Source organism: Lemur catta, chromosome 11 (genome assembly GCF_020740605.2).
Source record: "Lemur catta isolate mLemCat1 chromosome 11, mLemCat1.pri, whole genome shotgun sequence".
In the NCBI taxonomy this organism is placed as follows: domain Eukaryota; kingdom Metazoa; phylum Chordata; class Mammalia; order Primates; family Lemuridae; genus Lemur; species Lemur catta.
Window position 1 is genome coordinate 69032730 of NC_059138.1, and position 22037 is coordinate 69054766.

General features: G+C 37.9%; 1 protein-coding gene across 1 annotated transcript in view; it reads left to right on the forward strand.

Annotated features, from left to right (window-relative positions):
* Window positions 1-22037, forward strand: part of DNAH11 (dynein axonemal heavy chain 11) — a 301905-nt gene that overhangs the window by 216408 nt on the left and 63460 nt on the right. The window contains exons 64-66 of the mRNA XM_045564154.1: window positions 5018-5188; window positions 13268-13503; window positions 14718-14840. Of these exons, the coding sequence (XP_045420110.1) occupies window positions 5018-5188; window positions 13268-13503; window positions 14718-14840 (530 nt within the window). The remainder of the gene's footprint in view (window positions 1-5017; window positions 5189-13267; window positions 13504-14717; window positions 14841-22037) is intronic.

Below are 22037 nucleotides of genomic sequence, written 5' to 3' on the forward strand. Positions count from 1 at the left end.
TATACAAATGGCCAATAAGCACATGATAAGATACTCAACATCATTAGTCATTAGGGAAATGCAAATCAAAACCACAATGAGATACCACTTCACACCCTCCAGGATGACTATAATAAAAAATAGGGACAATAACAGTATTGGCAAGGATGTGCAGAAATTGGAATCTTCACACATTGCTGGTTGGAATGTAAAAATGGTTCCAGCTCTTTGGAAAACAGTTTGGCAGTTCCTCAAAATGTTAAACATGATGTTACCACGTGACCCAACAATTCCTCTCATGGGTCTATACCTAAGAGAAATTAAATGTCCACACAGAAGAGTGTATGCAAATGTTCATAGCAACATTATTCATAATAGGCAAAAGTAGAAACAACCCAAATTCCCATCAACTGATGCATGGATAAATAAAATGTAGTAGATCCATACAATGCACTAGTATCCAGCCATAAAAAGTAGTGAAGTACTGATGCATGCTACAACATGGATGACTCTTGAAAATATCATGCTAAACAAATGAACCCAGACACAAAAGGCCACATACTATATAATTCCAAGTATATGAAATGTCCAGAATAGGCAAATATATAGAGATACAAAGTATTTTAGTGATTGCCAGGGGTGGGGTTTGGGGAGTGATTACTAATGGGTAATTTCTCTTTGGGGTAAGGAAAATGTTCTAAAATTAGATAGTAGGGATGATTGTGCAAGTCTGTGATTATACTAAAAACCACTCAATTGTATACTTTAAAAGGTGAATTTTATGATACGTGAATTACATCTCAAGAAAGCTGTTCTTTTTTAAGTATAAAGTATATAACTGCACTATTAGAAAGTATATTTTAAAAGTATATAACTGAAAAAGTAATAACAAAGTATACAACTAGAAAGTGTATAACTTCATTAGAAATGCATTCAGCTGGTAAGTATATAACTGCACTAAAAATAGGTACCTGTGCTATTAGAAGTGCATTTAGCCAGAGGTGATATTAATAGACAACTTGATTTACAATGGTTTAAACAAATGGAAGTTTATTTTTCACATGTTACGAAGAATGCTAAAGCTAGACCATTATCAGTGTAGACTTAGGTTGACTAGTGACCAGTCCCCCAGTCTCTTTGTCCCCCGGACCACCTTTGCATATGGAGCAGGTGGACATTCACCTACATGGTCCCGAGATGGCCACTGTACCTCCAGATTTAGGCAACAGTGTATCAGCTGGGTTTTTCTCCTTTTGTAAGAAAAACTGATGTTTTCCTAGAAATTTCTCTGGCAGACTCTCACTTCAGTTTCTTTCTTTCTTTTTTTTTTTTTTTTTTTTTTTTGAGACAGAGTCTCACTCTTTTGCCCTGGCTACAGTGCTATGGCGTCAGCCTAGCTCACAGCAACCTCAAACTCCTGAGCTCAAGCAATCCTCCTGCCTCAGCCTCCCGAGTAGATGGGACTACAGGCATGTGCCACCATGCCCAGCTAATTTTTTCCATATATATTTTTAGTTGTCCAGATAATTTCTTTCTGTTTTTAGTAGAGACAGGATCTCACTCTTGCTCAGGCCGATCTCGAGCCCCTGAACTCAAACAATCCGCCTGCCTCGGCCTCCCAAGTGCTAGGATTACAGGCGTGAGCCATTGCGCCCAGCCTCACTTCAGTTTCTTTAGCCAGAACTAGACTGTTCCTAACTGCAAAAGAGGCCGGAAGAGTGGGAAACAGGGTTATCATGACTGGCTTAGCGAGCCACAGCCCATCTCATGGGGCTGGACACATTACCACCCTATGCAAAACTGGGGTTCTGTTAGCAAGAAAGGAGGGAGAAATGTGTGTTGGGATGGGTGGCCTAAGCAATAACCTCATTTCTTATAGTAGATTTTTAAAAATCTAACTTAAATTTGCCACAAAGTTCAACCCACCATTTCTCTGAAATTCATAGTTTTATTATGTATAAACTCATAATTCATCCTGCAAAATCCACTCCATTCCATCTCAGGAACTGCGATTCTCTTCTTTCAGTTTTTCTGGCCAAAAGCTTTTGAATCACCATAGACTTTTTGCTCTCTTGCTCACATCCCATAGGCAATCAATTCATCAGCATGTTCCATTGGCTCTGCCTTTAAAGCTCATTCCGCATCCCAACACTTGACATTCCTTTCGCCTCACCACATGGGTCCATGCCCCAGCCTCCACCACTACCCCCTGAAGTCCATTCCCCTCGTTGCAGCTGGGGGGTGCTTTGAAAACTTAAGTCCGTTCCCATCACCACCTTGCTCAGAACTCTCCAACAACTAATTGTCTCGCTCACAGTGCAGTCCAAAGACTTCACCTGACCCCAAGGCCCAATGTGATCTGTTTGCTGGACACCTTCTGTCCTCACCTCTGCCACCTCTCCCCTGGCCCCGTCTTCACTGGCCTTCTTGAGCCTCTTCATGCTGCCAGTTACTCACCTACCTTGTGGCCTTTGGATTCTTCCTCTGCCACACTCTCCCTTTCCCAGATGATCACATCACTGGCTCCTCACCTCATCAGGGCTCTGCTAAAAGTTGTCCTAATCATTTGGGTTTCTCTGACCTCCCTGCATAAAAGAGCCCTCACCCTGCCCCCTACACACACACACAGCTCTATAGCTCTCTTCCCACTCACTCTGCTTTCTTTTTTCATAGCATTCATCACCTCCTGACACAGTTATATATATAGTACATATATACATATGCACAAACCCTTTTTTTTAATCTTTTTCCCCCAACTAGGATATGAGCCCCTCAAGAATAGGGACTTCATCTGTTTTGTGCACTACTTGATCCCAAGCATATAGAATAGTCCCCAGCATGCCATAGGCATCAGTAGATATTTGTTGAATGAATAAATGAATGAATGGGTGAATTGGGGGAGACTCCTGTGTTTAAAAAAAATTCTAGGGTTCTTTGAAGACTCATTTTTCTTAGGTCAGTTGAGAAATTACACCACGACTAGTATTTACAACTACTTCCATTTAAACTGGTATGATTTAAACAGTCTGAAGTGTTCACCATTTGTGAGGTACCCAAGAAAAAGTGTCTTACCATTAGACTGTTTTCCTGGAGTAGTTATAGAATGTCTGAAAGTTTTATCAAGGGAAAAGCAGGCCCTACCATGTGTCTCTAACAAACAGCAATATTTCCAAAGGCTTTACTCACTCAGGATGGTTTAGGTGAGGAAAGGAAAAAAAGATTGTGTAATGTTAACTAGGAAAAATATGTATTTTTTTAAAGGATTAATTGAAGATGTCAGATCTTTTCCTTTGAGGATAAATTCTTTCTGACTAGAACAGGAGACAGTTAACTTCTGAAAAACATCAAGACTGATGATTTTGTCTATATAGCATTGACCTGGAAGCTCAACCATTCAGACTAATAAATCAGGCAATTTATATTTAATCATTAACTAACTCCTGAGCTGAACAGCTGTTCAAAATTAGAAATGGGTCACCCCGGCCAGGATGACATTACAGGCAATCTATAATGCATTAGAATAAAATTATAGTGATTTTTAACTGTCTAGAAATTTATTACAGGACATGTTCCAACTCTTAAACCCTTGTTAGCCAATGTCAGTAATGATTTATGTTACATGGCTGGTATGGTAAAAATTATTGACGATTTCAATAGCCAATAAGTCTATGTTTAGTAAATCTTCAAATTTCAAAGCTGTTTTGGAGAATGAGGTGGGTGCACTTTATTGTTTATCATTTATAAACCAAAAACAACAAAGATGGAGGGTAGGCAAATGAGAGATTTCTCTTGAAAATTAATGGATATGTTGTCTGTGGCTGAGGAAGCAGAGTAATAAATTCTATAAGGAGGGCTAGAGAGCTGAAGTTCCTTAGCATTTAATTACATAGCTAACTTGGGGTGATCTTTATCAAGCAAAGCAAGAAGACAATCTTAAAACAGCTTTGATAACCATTTTCACATGCTAATTTCATGACCTCAGTGTTGTGGGCATTAAGATGGCTTGAAGGAATCTGGCATTCCAATCTGTTCTGACACATGTCATTTTTGTTTTCTGTAGTCTTTCTTCTTTCATGAGGAAAATGCAATTCCACAGAATGCTCCTTTGGTTATACTTTCAAATTGTGTTGTTGTTTTTCTCAGGTCCCATTAATTTGCATGTTCTTAGAATGTTGTGTTAATTTTTAACATGCATTAAAACAAAGTAAATTAGTGAACTATCCTGCAATTCAGACAATCCATACATATTTATTGCAGTTTTATTCAAATCCAATATTAAGGGCTCCCCATACTTAACCTGTAAATCAGATTTTAAATGGCCATCCAAGTACATATAAGGACTTCGGAGGCATTCTTTGAGAGTATTGTCTTCAAGGCAAGTGAAGTCCTGATTGCCATCTTTTTACTTATGTCATAGTTTCCTCCACCAATTTAATGATTATATTAGAAAAATAACCTAAGTTGAGTAACTAGTGGCACTATGCTTTAATTAATAGACTTCAGGGTAGATGGCTTTATGTTTTAATTAATTAAAATGAGTGGTGTTTGTCATTTTCCTTTGTCTGTAATCAGCCCATTACCAACCTGTTAAAAACAAATAAATAAACAAAAAGTTTGCCTAGGGCAGCGTAAGGAACAGCGGGAAGAAAGGAGAATGGCCAGGCTGACATTACGTATCCTCACGTCCCTCATTCTTGGCCACAGCTCTTGGTCCTCCGCTCCAGAGGGACAGGGCAGAGATCGCCAGCCTTTCAAGAAGGACCTCAGTCATAATCAAAGAGTTAGCATATCCGGCGGGAAGGAGATGTTAAAGAACTGATGTCACACTGCAGTAAACTCCACTGAAGAGAGTCTGAGAACTCCTTCATGATGATGGGTTTCAAACACATAAAAGAGTATAATAGTCACATCAGCCAGTAACGTTCTATTCCTTCTAGAGACTGTGCAGGACACAGGCTTGCACTGTGCTAAACAGTAATACCATTTGTTGAGTTGATACTCACCCTGCAAATTACATCTGAGTAATTTTATCTTTCAGTCAGAGAAGATTCGCTGGGGTCAGTCTATTAAGTCCTTTGAAGCTCAAGAGAAGACCCTCTGCGGAGATGTTCTCCTCACCGCAGCGTTCGTGTCTTATGTTGGACCCTTCACGAGGCCGTATCGCCAGGAACTGGTGAACTGCAAGTGGGTTCCCTTTCTTCAACAGAAGGTAAGTTCAGTGTCTTGCCTTGCCAACACAAGGAACCATCCTACTGAAATTTCAGTGGTAAAAACCATGTATATTCTAGGTACCTTTGTACCTCAGTAACAATAGCTAACTGGAAATTCTGCTCTGAAGGAGATGGTTCTTGTGTGTTGCACAGTTTTTCTTATTTTAATGATGGTTTCAAACAGGGAGGTAACAATTAACCATGTAAATGATAGAGTTGTAGTTGGAAAAGTGCTTTAAACAAAACCGATAACCAAAATCAAATCTGGATCATCGTGTTATAGAAGAGCATGAAACTTTTTGTTTTCTTAATATTATGGCTTATTGGTTAAAGATGTTTTAAGACAATCTTCAGATTAAACATGTAGCATTTTGAATATAAGTATAAAAATAGTTTATCATAAATTTGAAAATTCAAACCCATATGCAAAGTGAAACAATAGATTTGGAAGATGTGAAAAATCATTTAGTGTAAGACCCTTCTTGTACAAATGAGAAAACTGAGGCAGGAAGTTTAAGTGACTCCACTCCACTAACATAGGGTATGAAATCAGACCTCCTCACGTCCAGGCCTCTGTCTGCGATGAGACACTGTCATCGCAGTTGACTGGAACAGACTCTCAGTTTATACAACCAGTCCTTCTGGTGTATATTTAAAGACACCCTAAATATCTCTGTATGTTAATGTTCTACATGGGTAATAAATGCCTCAGTTTTTACAGTGGTTGTTTTTATGACCTAAGTACATGTCAATGGAGTTTTTGCAAATTAAAGAAAATTAAATGTTTTAAGGAAAGCTCATTTTTAAAGGCATCTTATCATTAATCATTTTCAAAGAAAAATCCTTTTGTAACTAAGTTATTTGATATATTTGTAGTGTCAAGCCTTGGTTTTATATTAAACATTTCTTAAAGGAATTGTATTACTCTCTGAAAGTTCTAATATTTTATTTATTCATTTATAATGGTTAATATCTGTCCCCTAACCTGGCTAGAATGTAAAGTCCAGCAAAGATTTTATGTTTTGTTCACTGTTCTATCCTAGAATGGAGTCGAGGACATTGCGAATGTGTAGTACTTCTTTTTATGGAAATATAATTTACATACTATATAATTCACCCATTTAAAGTATGCAATTCAATGAGTTTTAGTATATTCACAAAGTTGTGCAACCATCACCACAGTCAATTCCAGAATATTTTTATCACCTCCAAAATAAATCTCATATCATTAGATATCTTACCCCTCATCACCACACCCTCCCCAGGCCTCGGCAACCACTAATCTATTATACAAAGCTATAGATTTGCCTATTCTGGACATGTTATGTAAATGAACTCATAAAATATATATGAGTTACATTATGACTAACATTTCATTTAGCCTGTTCTCAAGGTCCACCCATGTTGTAGCCTGTATCAGTATTTTATTCCTTTTTGTGCCTGAATAGTATTCCCTTATATGGACATACTGCATTTTATTTATACATCCATTGGTTGATGTGCATTTGAATTGTTACCACATCTTTGGTTAATATAAATAGTGCTACTGTGAACGTTCAACTATTCACGTGCAAGGTTTTTTTGTGTGTGTGAACCTAGGTTTCGTTTCTCTTGGGTTTATATTTAGAGTAGAATTTGCTGGGTCATATGGGATCTCTGTGTTTAATCTTTGAGGAACTGCCAGAGTGTCAAGACATACTTCTAAAATAAATGAATATATGCTAAAATATACATTGCATATCAGTGGGAGAAGTAATGGATTACTCAATCAATGGTGAGAGAATAACTGATTAACCATTTGAGGAAAGTACAATTAGGGCTCTTCTTCATAGCTTCATAGCAAATAAAAGGGTTTCAGGTGATTTAAGTATTAGAATGTTAGATGAATTAAAATGTAGATGTACCGACATGTCATTATAATGTGCTGGTTATAATACCACCCACCCTCTACTAATTCTGTAATGTTCATCTCTATTACAGAATTAGTAAGGGGGCCTTGTTATAACATCCATATTTTATACTAAGAAAAAGAGTTTGAACTTTATCCAAAGCATGGAGAATCATCAAAGGTTTTTAAGCATGCCTATAACGTGATCTGAATCACACATTTGAAAGCTCACTCTGGGCACAGAGGAAACTGACTTGGAGGGGGAAGAGGCTATTGCTTTTAAGGTCATCTGTTAGGATAACAATCCAGAAGACAATGAACTAAACAAAGCAATGACAATAGACATGGCAAGCCAGGGAGTGATTCCAGAGCAGGCACAGTGGAAGAGTTGATAAAATAATGCAATGGATTGAACATGGCAGTGAGGGGAAGAACGTAAGTACATGAGGTATCATTCTCTGAGATTAAAATTGGTTTGGGAGAAAAGAGAGTTTGGTTTTAGGAACGTTGAATTTAAGTTATTGCTAAAACATTCATGTGCCATTAACCAATACAGAGTTGGACAAGAAAGTTACTGGGTAGTTGTCAGAACTACAGGTGGGGGTGAGGTCATCTGCAAAGAGGTTTAGAAGCATAGGGAGCTAATTCCACGCTGCCATGTCAACAGGGAGTAGAGACAGAAGAAGAAGGAGCAGTGAAAGATTGGAGAACCCCCAGGCAAGGGTGGTGTCAGGGGAGACAAGAGTATAAAGATGGGAATAGTCCGAAATGTCAAAGTCATAGAGACGAGTGAGAGATGAACTCTAAGTGTCGTCCCATGCATAAATGAGAAGTTCTGTTATAACCACGGTGGTGGAGTGAGCCAGAAGCCAGCTTGCTCCATCACGCAGCAAGTGGGAAGTGAGAACAGAGAGGCGGAAGAGATAGATTCTTCTCTTAGGAACTGGCCCAGGGAAGGAGATAAAGAGAGGTGCCTACTTAGAGACAGGGGGCCAAGTGAGGGATCTGTTTTCTCATTGTGGGTGAGACTAGAGCATGCTTCTGTGCTTCAGGAGAAGAACTGAAATAGGAATTGCTGATGAAAGGGATATGATCCATGGGGAACTGGGAGGGTATGGGATCCAGAATGGGGGTACGGGAAGACTCTCAGGTAGGAGAAGCAAGAGCCCTTCAACTCAGTTGGGAGGGAAGGAGACAAAGGTGGACACAGGCACAGATATTGACAGAGAAAAGGAAAGTTGAAGCAGTCACAGCTGCTGGTCTCTCTTCCCTCGGGGAAGCAGGAAAATGCAATGGCAGTTGGCCAAAGATAAGAAAATTGGAATTAGGAAAATGGCTTCAAGGAGAGTGGTAAAAACATCAAAAATACCCATGGAGGGCAATAGGGGAATAGATGTTAAGTGTTGCCAAGCAGCTTTAAGAAACCCTAGATGTATTTGGGAAAGATGAATTTATAGTCCCAGTAATAAAGCTTTCATCAGCAATACTCAAAGTCCGGGAGTAAAAAGAAAGGACAGAGAATGTCAGACCCAGCCAGGCATGAGCTTTATAGGCAGATAAGCCAGAAGGAAAAGGAGGCAGGGAAGGTCATGGGACCAGCAAAAACAGTTAGAAAATGGGAGGTTGAGTTTAGGCTGGATAGAGATGTTGCATGTAGCCAGAAGTTAATATATAGTAGGATTCCTCAAAAAAAAAAAAAAAAAAACAATTAAACATAGAATTACCATATGATCCAGAAATTCTACTTCTGGGTATATACCCCAAAGAAGTAAAAGTAGGAACTTAAATAGATCTTTGTACACCCATGTTCACAGCAGCATTATTTACAGTAGCCAAAAGGCGGACGCAACCCAAGTGGCCACGGACAGAAGAGTGGATTTTTTTTTTAACATGCTACATACATACAATGGCATGTTATTAAATCTTAAAAATGAAGGAAATTCTGACACATGGTACAATATAGATAAGCCCTGTTGACATTGTGTTAACTGAAAAAGGCCAGTCACAAAAGGACAAATATTGCATGATTCCACTTTTATGAGGTACCTAGAGTAGTCAAACTCATAGGGACAGAAGGTGGAATGGTGGTTCCCAGCCGCAGGGGGAGGAAGGAACATGGAGAGTTCTTGTTTAATGTGTACAGAGTTTCAGTTTGGGAAGATGAAGAGATTCTGGAGATGGATAATGGTGACGGTTGTATACCAATGGGAATATACTTAATGCCACTTGAACTGTACACTTAACAGGGCTTAAAATGGCAAATTTTATGTTTATTTTACCACAATAAAAAAATACGGTAGGGTAAAGGCTTAGAGCTCTAAATATTGTTTGAATATGTAATATGTTTAAAGATGTGAGCGCTATAGATAAGCATGATCAAAAGATTGGGAATTGGAGTTTTGAATTTCAATGATGAAATCATTTCAGATTATTGCAAGGTCTGGGACAACATTTCTCTTCCAAGGAAGGAGGTACTATTAATATAATAGAGTGGAAAGGAAATGTAGCACTTTGACATGAAGGATGTCAAGGCTGGGGAGTGGGTTCATCATCCACGTTGTCAAGGATTGATAGCAAAACCTGGAAAAGCGAGAAGGACCAGTAGCTACCTCGCTCCTAAGATGAGGCGAGGCACAGAGGATTCTACAGCTGGCCTCATGCATCTCTAAGGCGGCACGTTGACATAAGGATGGAGGAACAATGGTTTGGGATGACTTGAAGGGAAGAAAGGAGAGTGACAACTCCTTCCCACATCCATTTTTCAGTAATGGAGTATTGAGAAAACAAACTGTCACCACTTAAGAAAGCCCTCTAGTGAAGTAAGACCCTGGGACAGTGGTTCGTGCACCCCAGCATCATGTTCAAATCACATGAGAGAGAACTTTTAAAATGCATTGATGCCAGTCGAAGCTGAATCGTGGGTGGGGAGAGGAGGATAAGGTACCTATTGGCAGCTTTTTCAAGTCCCATGTGATTCTAATAAGCAGCCTGGAGTTGAAAGCCACTGCCCTAGGGGGAGAGCCTGGTTTGGGTTAAGATAAGCAGGTAGAGAGTGAGGGAATTTGGTCCAACCAGGACTAGGATGCTGAAGGGTTGTCAGAAAGTGCAGCCATAGGGGCACGAATCTGGGGATTGAGACAGGGAGGAAACAGTAACACAGAGGGTGGTCACTGAAAAGGACGGGGCTGTGGCACACAAGGCCTCGCGAGTTCAGATCACTCTGTTATCCAAAGGTGTTTCCACCCAAAGTTGTTGTCTGCTGGGCAGACAGACAGAGCCTAGGCAGGCTTTGTACTCCACTCACTACTCTGGCCTAGCAGTGAACAGACAGAGCAAATACACAGTTATTAGTGCTGTTAGCCTTTCTAAACCTCAGTGACCTAAGCAATACAATAGAGAGATCTACCTTGCAGAATGCTTGTTTAAATGAGAAAATGAAAAGAGTGAGTATATATGAAAAAATTTTGTGAGCATATAAAGCCTTACATAAATATTAGCCACTAGGTTACCATAACATTAGGAGAAACTGGGAACATTACCTGCACAGAAAATTTCCTTTTTTTTAAAGAAATATGCCAATTCAGTTTTTAGAAGACTCTGATATGCATTTGATGTTAGGACCAATTTCACTTTGGCTCATGGCATGTGCCCCCAGCCTTCTCTTTTCTCTCTAGCAAATGTTTTTTTCCAAAGGAGGAGCCTCCTTTTTTTCCCCCAGCTCTACCTCTTAGTAGTATGGTGACTCACAACACATTAATGAAGTGATTAAATGGAGCGTTGCGACACATTGACTTTAGGAGCAGACTTTGGACTTAAAGGGCTCCCTCTTTGCACTTGGTTTCCAAACTCATTTTCCTTGCTGCAGACTGCTTCAAAAAATTCTGGAAAGAAACGTCAATAAGAAGATATATCATTATATGTCACATAACCATGGGGATATGTTCTGAGAAATTGTCATTAGGGATTTTGTCATTATGCAAACATCGTAGAAGATGCTTACACAAACCTAGACGGTATAGCCTACTGCACACCCAGGCTATGTGGCATAGCCTATTGCTCCTAGTCTACACACCTGCACAGCGTGTTACTGTATTGAATACTGCAGGCAATGTAACATAGTAGTATTTGTGTATCTGACCATATCTAAACATAGAAAAAGTACAGTGTACAGTTATAAAGATAAAAAAATGTCACACCTATATAGGGCACTTACCATGAATGGGGCTTGCAGGACTGGAAGTTGCTCTGGGTGAGTCAGTGAGTGTAAGTGAAGGTAGAAGGCCTAGGACATTACTGTACACTTCAGTAGACTTTGTAAACACTGTACACTTATGCTAACTAAATTTATTTTAAAAAATAATTGTGCTATAACATTATGACAGGATCACTAGGCATTAGAGATTTTTCAACTCCATTTTAATCTCATGGGACCATGGTTGTATCCAGAGTCCATTGATGACTGAAATGTTGTGCAGCGCATGACCACATATGAAATGAAGTTTGTTTTCTTCAGCTTCTCCTTAGGTTAAAATTTATTGTGAATATGATGCTTGTATCATAACTATCAAAAAATATTTTTATGAAAAAATTTCTGTATGTAGTTATACAACTAGCTATTTCATAATACTATTTTTTAAAAAATCCTAAAAGTTGTTTTCTAAAAATTTGAGTCTCAAAGTAGTCACAATATTTATGATAGTCCTTAGTGGGGGTTACCTCATTTATATTGAAATGGGCTTTTATTTCCTGTACTAGATTAAACTGACCAGGAAAAAAAAGGGGAGGTTGCTATTTTCTTTGATCCCTGGCATTCTGCTCTGCACAGAGGATGTGCTCAGACAATTCCAACTATTGAATTGGGATACAAGATCTATAGGTGCCCCTTTGGTTAGTCCTTTTTCCTTCAGAAATCAAAGTTATGTAAAGTCTCCAGTTGTTTCAAGCTGTTTGTATTAAGCAGAAGGTAGGAAATTAAAGTGGCATATCCTTTGCTAATAAAAGGATGGTTATTCTAAAAGATACCAAATTGCTTGTGTCTCTAAAGAAACTGTATATCAAGTCAGCTACCAAATCTTGTTCATATTACTAGGAAATAGGGTTTGATTCATTTTTAAAAGAACATTGCAGTCAGGGGCAATAGGAATATTGTGCCATTTATCCTGTATTGATATCAAATTGCAACCCAGCCTTCATGTGGGAATGCTCTCAGCATTCTGTTTGCTGAGGTTCTGTGACCAACCAATAAACCAAACTCTTACCGCTGATACAGTGCCCCCAACCTACTACAGGTAGGGTTCTTAACGCACTTCCTATGTGGAGGTGCGTTTCCATGTTAGCCACTCCACCAAGCCATGGAATATTCTTTCCATTTGTTGTTTCCAGACAGTATGCAGCAGGCACTCAGTAAATGTTTGAGAATCGATGACTGAAGGAGTGAACAAATGAATTCCTTAATAAATTTTTTGCTACAGTCTAGTTTATTTTTTGTTTGTCAGTCTGTTTTCATAAAGAATGATCCTTATTCTTTAAGATACGTTTCTTTCTTTCTCTATTCCCTCCTCCCCCCCCATCTTAAGAGAGACACCTCCTCACTTCACAATGCAGTCATAGCATAAGCCATTTCCTCTCAAAGTCGAGGTTGCATTTTAAGTTTCTAAGAACCACTGAGGAGCTGATGGAGTTCCAGCAGACTGAATACATTTCACTAACCCATCCCCAAAAGAGAAGTCATCTCTTTGTAGTGTTTGCATACAGAAACATATGAAGTGCCTGAGCAAGCTACTGCTTTTCAGCATTGCTTATATAAAACAATCGCTCCATGGGCAAGTTAATTTCTGATGTCCTGCCATTCTTCCTGGTGTCTAAATTACTCTCCTCTTGTTGGCATAGCTATAGATGTAAGTACAAGGCAAAGTCCCTCTCAGTTAAAGCCAGGTAGATGCAGTTAATAAGCCAGATGTTGAGTCCCAGAGTTGACAGAATTCTGGGAGGTAAATACCGGGTTTATCAGGTCAAATTGTGTTTCACAGTGAGGGGTTGTGTTTGGCTTCTGAGAGTCCACAGGAAAGTTGCATGTGTTCCCATGGAGTCACTTCTTCTTGGCTTTGTTATTTTGTTTTCTTGTCTGGCATGACAACTCTTCCTGCTCTGCCACCTTGGCAGTTCATTGCATTCTACTCTGATTTTAAAGGTTTCCGTTCCAATAACCAAAGGCCTGGACTTGATTTCCATGTTGACGGATGATGCTACGATTGCTTCCTGGAACAACGAAGGACTGCCCAGTGACAGAATGTCCACCGAGAACGCCACCATCCTGATGCACTGTGAGCGCTGGCCCTTGGTGATAGATCCCCAGCAACAGGGAATTAAGTGGATTAAGAATAAGTATGGACCTGACCTGAAAGTCACACGTTTGGGCCAGAAAGGGTATGTGAAATCTGAAGGGATCAGTTTTCTGTTTAGCTGCTATGAAGTGGGTCTGATTTTTATAAAGGCTTGGCATTTGTTAGACTTATCTACCACTTTGAAATATTACAATTTGGTGCTGTTTGTTTATCTGCTTGCTCGTGTTTCCTATGAAGTGTCTCTGTTGAAAGGGTATTTATGTTGGCCAGCATCCAATTATCTGAAGAAGAAACCAGATTGAAAGTTAGAACAAAGTTGTATCGGAGGGGAAAAATATGTAAATTCCCTAAGGCCAAGAACGGAAATAGGATATATTATATTCTTTCTCCGGAGTGTTTGGTATGTGGTGACACAATAATTGCCAACTATACCTGCAGGCTGTTTACAGTTGTATGATGTTTACAGTTGTATTCCTAAACATATACTCTGCCTATAGTAAGATCTTAACATGGCTACAAGTCCCAATATTGGATGCCTGAGGATAATATAATTTTAGTCAGATTTTACATGTTACTTTGAGAACTAAATCTACTCTGACGCTTTCTGTCACTAGGTCCTTGTAACAATACTGCCTGATAAGTAGAAAGATGTCTTGTATGTAGTTGGTGTTCAGTTAATGTTGAATAAATTATTTTAGACCTACTAGTATTTCACTTGACCCTTCCATATTCTTTTCACATATAAAGTGAAATAAGGAATTTCTGTGGCTGTATAGATAAATTTGCTCCTTGCTTATCTGAATACTTGGAGAAAATTATTTTTGGTGGGGAGAGAATTTTTTGGAGAGTGAGACTGAAATAAAATGATAGTTCATCATTTTACATGACTGAACTCAAAGATTTAAAAACTGAAAATTTGATAAAACCACCAAGCAATTAATATAATTTGAATTTTCATTTAAAAAGGGCTTATCAAATGAATTTAAATTTATGAAATTTGGGTAAGTTATACTTATTTCAACCATCTTTGTAAAAGCAACTAATTTACACATGGACCTATTAATTTAAACTATTGAATTTTATTTGGAAAATATGACTAGAATTTATCTCACAGTCTGGTCTTTAATTTCTGTGCAATCTAGTTAAAGGAGAGTACTACATTATAAAATAGTTTTCACTAAGTTATTTTGGCCCATTCAAAATATCTACCTGAAATATAACTTAATCATATAATTTTGAGCATTTTTCCCTGTGCTTATTTACATATTATTACATCAATTCTGACTGAATCTTAAGGTTTTTGAATACCATTGAAACTGCTTTGGCCTTTGGTGATGTCATCTTAATTGAAAACCTTGAGGAAACGATAGATCCAGTTCTTGATCCACTGCTTGGCAGGAACACGATTAAAAAAGGAAAGTAAGTATTCTTGAGTTTTTAATATATATTTTGTGCTAAATGGGTTTCATCAGCAACATCTATTTCTTAGCCTCATCATCAAGCACAATCTCTTGAAATCTTGCCGCTATTTCTGAGTTTCCATTTTATGCACCTACGCTCTGAGACCAAAGCAACCTCAGCATGATCCAGACTCCCAGACTACCTGTTTGCTGGATTTAGATGGATTTTACCCAATTTCTGACTTACCAAAAAAAATGCATTGTCACAGATCTCATGACAGAATAGTTGCCCCTTTAAAAATTTATACTGATATTTCTATAACTTTAGTAATTCACAAAACGCCTTGAGTATGGTTGCCTACCTCCATATCACTCGTATCCTTACGTACTTAATATTTTACTTCAAATAAATTCTAAATCCATTCACTGTTTTTTAAAAATCAGCTTCTCACTAGTAATAGCATCCACAATATCATACGTTTAATGTGCTAGCTCTGTTTTTTACTAATATACTTAAGATACATATAACCAACCATTCAAAAAAATTGAGTTCATTAGTGGATCCTTGAAATCATCCTTTATACCAACAGTGTTGGATTATCAACAACAGGGACCTCCATACCCCCCGTGAATTATATGTGACTTTCCAAGTGGCTGCCATTCCCCCAGGGACACTACACTTTCCAGAACATTCTCCAAGGGTCACTGAAGCCATTTCTAAGGAGTCATCATGTCACTTTTCTATCAATGTATGAAAGGTCAGGTACAGCAGTTGTGTCTCTAATCAAGCCTGGGTGGGCCCAGAGGAGACTGGCATTACAAAGGCTCCTCGTGCCTCTTCACTCAAGAAACAACTTTCACTAGACTTAGTTCACTGGGTTTCCTCCTCTCTTTGTTTCTTTCTTCCCAGAGGTATAAGTTCAGAACTTCCTTAACCCTGTTCTTCCTTAACACCCACTCTCTGCCTCTAAGGTATCTGTTTTCTTTTTACCACTAGCCTACTCTGTCAATTTTAAGTGGAAATACCCCTGCTTAAAGGTGACTAACTTCTTAGTCTCTAACCGATTACTATGGTATTTATTATACAACTCACCAAGTAAATCCACTTAGAGTGACTGACAACTTGTAATTGTTTAATAAACCAGAATTTACCCAGACACACATTTAGAACAATCTAATAAGCCACTTGACAAACTGCAACTCTTAACATAAATATAATTGTAGCTGTGTCTGATGTGTTAAAAATATAGTATAAAATCTTGAATGTCACTAAAGTGAAATCCTGGTTATTAAGGTTCTGACTCTATTATGAAGACCTAAAATTTTTGTCAGTGAAATGCATATTCTCTGAGCTTTAGCTTGGAATTTCAATAGCGCAATTTAGATGTAAAAAATTTGATGACTCTCATTACAAATATATTTGGATCCTCTAAAATTCCCAAAGACTAATAAATTTGAGTCATGATTTTTCCTCAGTATGGATGTAGTTGAGTATCAGTGAGGATTCCAGAGGTCTTTGATTTTAGAAACAAATTTTCCATAGAGCCTTAAGTCTTTATCCCAAAATATCAGGCCAGAACAATTTATTCCAAATTAATAATAATTACTGTGTATGTACTCTCTGTTAGGCCTTATAGAACTGATGTCATTCTAGCATTTTTTAAAGGGCCAAGGAAATTTAAAATGATCTATAAGAGTATAACAAATTGTATTGATTGCATGAAGTTATTACCTTAATAATCCTGACTCCTAAATTCTCATGTATGGGAATAACCACTGATTTGAGGGTGAATTTCAAATCTGTATCTCTGGTTTTCCCACTTCCCTCTTCCATGCAGATGTTTTTGAAGTATCTTTACCCAGAAACTATAAGTGCTAGTGGAATCCTTATATGTCATGTCAGTCATTGAATAAACCTTCTCTGAGAACTGCTATATGCCAGGTACTGAACTGGGGACTGCAGATTTAAAGTGTGATAAGGTACAGACCCTGCACTTTTTAAGGAAGCTCCATTTCCTTAGGGGAAAACAGATCTATAAAAGGCAAAGCAGAGCCATTGCTGTGATGATAGAAGCATACATGGCAGGGAGCTGTCACTTCCATACTGGAGACCTGAAAAGGCCTTATGAGAAAAATTACATTTTATTACATTTATATTTAATGTAAGGATCAAAAAATAAGTGTATATTTGTGAGGGAGAAAATTGGGAGAAGAGAATCCTAGACAGAGAGCCCTGATACTAAAACAAATAGCCCAGTGGCTTTGGGAACTGCAAATAGAACCCAAATGGGTGCAGAGTCTGTGTTGGGGAGGAAGACGGGGGACGTGGACTGGGAGAGATGAGACCGGACAAGAGAAGAGGACCCAGAGCATGGACTTCCTTGGCTGACCCATAGGTCTGCCTTTTCCTATAGGTCGGCAATTTCCCACCCTCCCAACACACTTAAGGGGCCTGCTCCTATCAGCTATACTGGTTGACGATAGCAATTGTTTTTAACTAAAACGCCATACTTCCCTGGAGTCTCCATATTGTCACTTGAGAATCATGAGCATAAGTCAGTAGGGAAGCTAGTAAGGACTCTTAAGCATACTGGAAGTAATGTGATTTATGTTTCTGAACACTCACACTGTTGGCAGTGTGACGTGTTGGCTGAGGAAGGGGTATGGACCTAGAGCCAGAGTCCAGTTAGCCAACAGTTGCAGTAGTCCCATTGAAACGTGATGGGAGCCTTCCAACTAAGGCAGTGACGGTGGAGATAGAGGAGAGGACAAATGGAAGAGATGTTAAGAAGTTAATCTCATCAGGTCATTATTATTAATTGGATATTATTGGTAGGGAATAAAGAAGGATTAAGGGTGATTTCCAGTTTTCTGCCATGTAAATGATGGTGTGATTTATGGAGCGATGAGTTAGAGGAATAGGAGTAAGTGCAGGGAAAAAAGGGAAATTTCTCTTATTAGACATTCAAAGATTGAGGTACTTCTTTAATACTTGTTCCTAAAAGAGAAGTGTAAGAAGCAGCTGGGCATGAGAGTATGGAGCTTAATATTAATAACGTGATCTTGGCAGAACATGTAGATGGAGGAACATGTGTACAGAGAAGTAGTTAAGCCATCATGGTGGATGTGATTATCTAGGGAGATGCTACATAGTCAAAGAGCAGAGGGTACTTTTTCTTCACGGATGAGAAAAGTGGGAACCAAAAAAGCTTAATGTCCTCTTGGATGCCCTATAATTGTATGAAGTTTATTACATGAAAACCTAGTTTCTCAACCAGCTTTTTCAAATAAATGGGCACTACCATCTTTCAATAGAGTTCCTGTGAGTGCCACTCTGCCAGTCTAACTCTTCCTGCTCTACCTCTTTGAATCAGTTTTTTACTAAACCTTGTTTATTTTCCCATCAATGTTTTGGAATCTATGTTTTTCATATCTACACCTTCCATTTCTTCATGCTGACTGAAGTAATCTCTTTGCACCCTTTGTCTGCTCACTCTTCTCCAACCCAGGCAGTGACTAAAATAATCTTTTTCTAACACTGCTTCTATCATCCTCCTCTGCTCCAGAACCCATTAAGAATTCTCTGTTGCCTTTTACATGAATTTAATTGAGGCTTTTCTTTCAAGCCTACAAGATGCTTTACTTGTTTGCTACTTCGAATTTCCTTTTACCAATCTCATTTTTCATTATTTCTTCACACAGGTAATCCCTGCTCCCATGATGTGCTATTTTACTTAACTTTTCTTTTTAAAAATCTCAAATTCACTTTATTCAGGATTTAACTATATAGGAATTAAATGTTAAAATCAAATGGAAATTTTATTTATCCATATTTAATGCCTCTTATGCATAGTTCATTCTACCCTGTGTCATTTTGCCATTTTTTTCTCCCCCTTTATAATATGCTTAATTTTTTTTCACTCATACATATCCTTAATTGATTATAAGTTCTTTATGGATAATAATCACATACTATATGTCTTTTAAAAGATGGTTAACCAAAATAAAAACAGAATAATAAAAACATAGACTTTTATTTCTTATACTATGGCAGATTAGATACATGAATACTGAAAACAACTAAATATTTCAGTTAAAATATTGAAAAATATCTTTTGCAATGTATCAACTGAGTTGACTGAAAAAAAATGCAACCCAAGAGCAGGAACTTGGAGAGACAAGGAATACCAAAGCTGATTTTCTTCCTGAGGGTATCTGCTAAAACCTGATGACCTTGGGTTCTATTCTGATGGATGTACAAAGTTTGGACAAGCCCAGGGCCTATTCAGGGTGTGCCATCTGCTGAGAGATTCCTATATACAGCTAGAGGACACACCTTCTGTTTAAGGGTAAATATGTTAAAAATTAATAAGCAAAAACCAATGCTGTATCAAGGAAACTTTCCTTTTTTTACCTTGGCACTGGAAAGAGGCAGAGAAATATGCTCTGAGAATTCCTAACAAGAAACCATCCCTTGTATGAGTGCAGAGGATGAATTTTTACTATTTATTTACCCTAAAAACCTTCCATCAATAACATATTTCAAAGTGGCCTTGGGTTGATCATACCCCAATGAACTTGGCAGAAGAAAATAACATACCTGTCTGGAATAATCTTAAATCCAGACTTTAGAAGGTTGCCAAACATAGAATTCCAAAGAACATAAACTCAGAGGCAAAAATCATAACACGAAGGAAACAAGGCACCAGCCATAAGCAAGAGCCAATATAATAGAATCTTTTCTCATTGCTGCTTTATTTTATATTTCTTTTTTTGTTAATAAAAATGTTTATTAGTCACTTATAGTTCCCCTTGCATGAATTGTCTGTCGTTTACCTTTGCTAACGTTTTTCTGTTTCTCATAACTTTCTTTAGTTCCTCAGTCTTTCTCTTCCACTCATTGTACTTTTGTTTTCCAGCATGATTTTGAATTCATTCTTTCTTTAAACATGTATCTTTCCACCATTTCTATAGGATTTGGCATGGGAAGAAAGGTCAATACAATGTTCAACCCACTGTCTTGAACCAGGTACATGGACATTTTCAAGAGAGGCTTCTAGGACTGTAAGGTGGGGCTTATGCAGTAGGTTCTTGTTAGAAAAGAGAATTGGAATAGAATAAGATAAAACCTGGCTCAAATTTTAGGTTGCTACATTCTAGTTTGGTGATTTGGGGTAAGTTGTTTAGCCTGTTTTTTCTGTGATTAAGCTTTTCTTTTCCTTCCTTCCTTCCTTCCTTCCTTCCTTCCTCCTTTCCTTTCCTTTCCTTTCCTTTCCTTTCCTTTCCTTTCCTTTCCTTTCCTTTCCTTTCCTTTCCTTTCCTTTCCTTTCCTTTCCTTTCCTTTCCTTTCCTTTCCTTTCCTTTCCTTTCCTTTCCTTTCCTTTCCTTTCCTTTCCTTTCCTTTCCTTTCCTTTCCTTTCCTTTCCTTTCCTTTCCTTTCCTTTCCTTTCCTTTCCTTTCCTTTCCTTTCCTTTCCTTTCTTTCCCTCCCTCCCTCCTTCCTTCCTTCCTTCCTTCCTTCCTTCCTTCCTTCCTTCCTTCCTTCCTTCCTTCCTTCCTTCCTTCTTTCTTTCCTTCTTTCTTTCTTTTTTTTTTTTTTTTTTGAGACAGGGTCTTGCTCTGTCACCTGGGCTAGAGTGTAGTGGCACTGTCATGGCTCACTGCAACCTCTCACTCCTGGGCTCAAGTGCTTCTCCTACCTCAGCCTCCCAAGTAGCTGTGACTACATGTAAGCGCCACCACACCCAGCTAACTTTTTTTATTTTTTGTAGTGACAAGGTCTCTCCATGTTGTCCAGGCAGGTCTTCAATTCCTGGCCTCAAGCCATCCTCCTGCCTCAGTCTCCCAAAGTGCTGGGATTATAGACATGAGCCACTGCACCCAGCCATGTGTTTAAATTTTCTTTTCTGGTAAAGAAAACAATGCAAATAAAGAACACAGTGGATTTTGGTATTCAATATATATTATTTCCCTTGAATAGTTAACCAATAATAGATACAAAATGTGGGTGCTTGGAAGCATGAACCAGATGCAAGCCAGAACTCCTGAAGGAAAACATTGTTTTTGGCCATGGAAGTGTGAGCAGACCAGGAAGCAAAGCACCACAAAGGGTAGGGTGGATGGGGAAACAGTCAGTCAGATCCTTTGATAGTTTAAGTTGCCTCCTAGGAAGAGTAGGGGGATTTGTTTTTGTTTTAATTTTATTTAATTCTGATACTTATATAATAAGTAAAAGTTATAAAGCATAATAATAAATTAGGCAGGTACCTGCCATTCAAATTATTACCGATATTCTTTAAGGTACCTTTGGGCTCCTCTTCCTTCCCATCTGCCTCCTCTTCCAAAGGTAATCAATATTCAGACATTGAAATGATACGGTCAGTTTCATAAGGCCTAAGAGAGAGCACATATTCAGTAAATATTAATTTAATGTATTTAATAACAAATACAATATGAATATTACTTTGATCAATAAATATGTATACAGTCAAGTTCCTACAATGTTATAGGCATATAAAGATCAAAAATCTGTCCAATAAGAAATAGGTAAAAGATCTAAATAGACATTTCTCCAAAGAAGATATATAAATGGCCAGTAAACACATGAAAAGATGTTCAACATCATTAGTTGTCAGGGAAATGCAAATTAAAGTCATAATAGGTAAAGATTCTAAATTTTGCTTATCACTTCATTACTTTATTTAAGACAGTTTTATTATCTATGCATATATTCCTAAACAGAATATTGCTTTCAGGCTTTGTAAAAATGCCATCATAGTGTACATAGTTTAAAGGAACTTAATTTTTTTCTCAATATTATGTTTCTAAGATTTATCTATATTACTGCTTTTAGTTGTAGTTCTTTCATTTTTACTACTATAATATCCAATGATGTAACTATTCCTTTATTTAATGTTCTTATTCAAGGACATTTAGGTTATTTTTAAATTTTTTTTGCCGTTATAATCCATGCTGCTATGAATATTACTGAGTATTCATATACACATCTACAGGTACACACAGCAAGAGGTTCTTCAGAGTTTGTACTCTGGAGTAGAATAGTTGGTTCATGGAGTATGTACACAATTAGGTTTGAAAGACACTGAAAATTGCTTTCCAAAGTGTTTACAAATTTACATGCTCATTAGTATATAAGAGTTGTGAAGTCTTTGAAAGAACTGAGTTAGGGACTTTCCCTCTTCTGCTGTTTTATAATC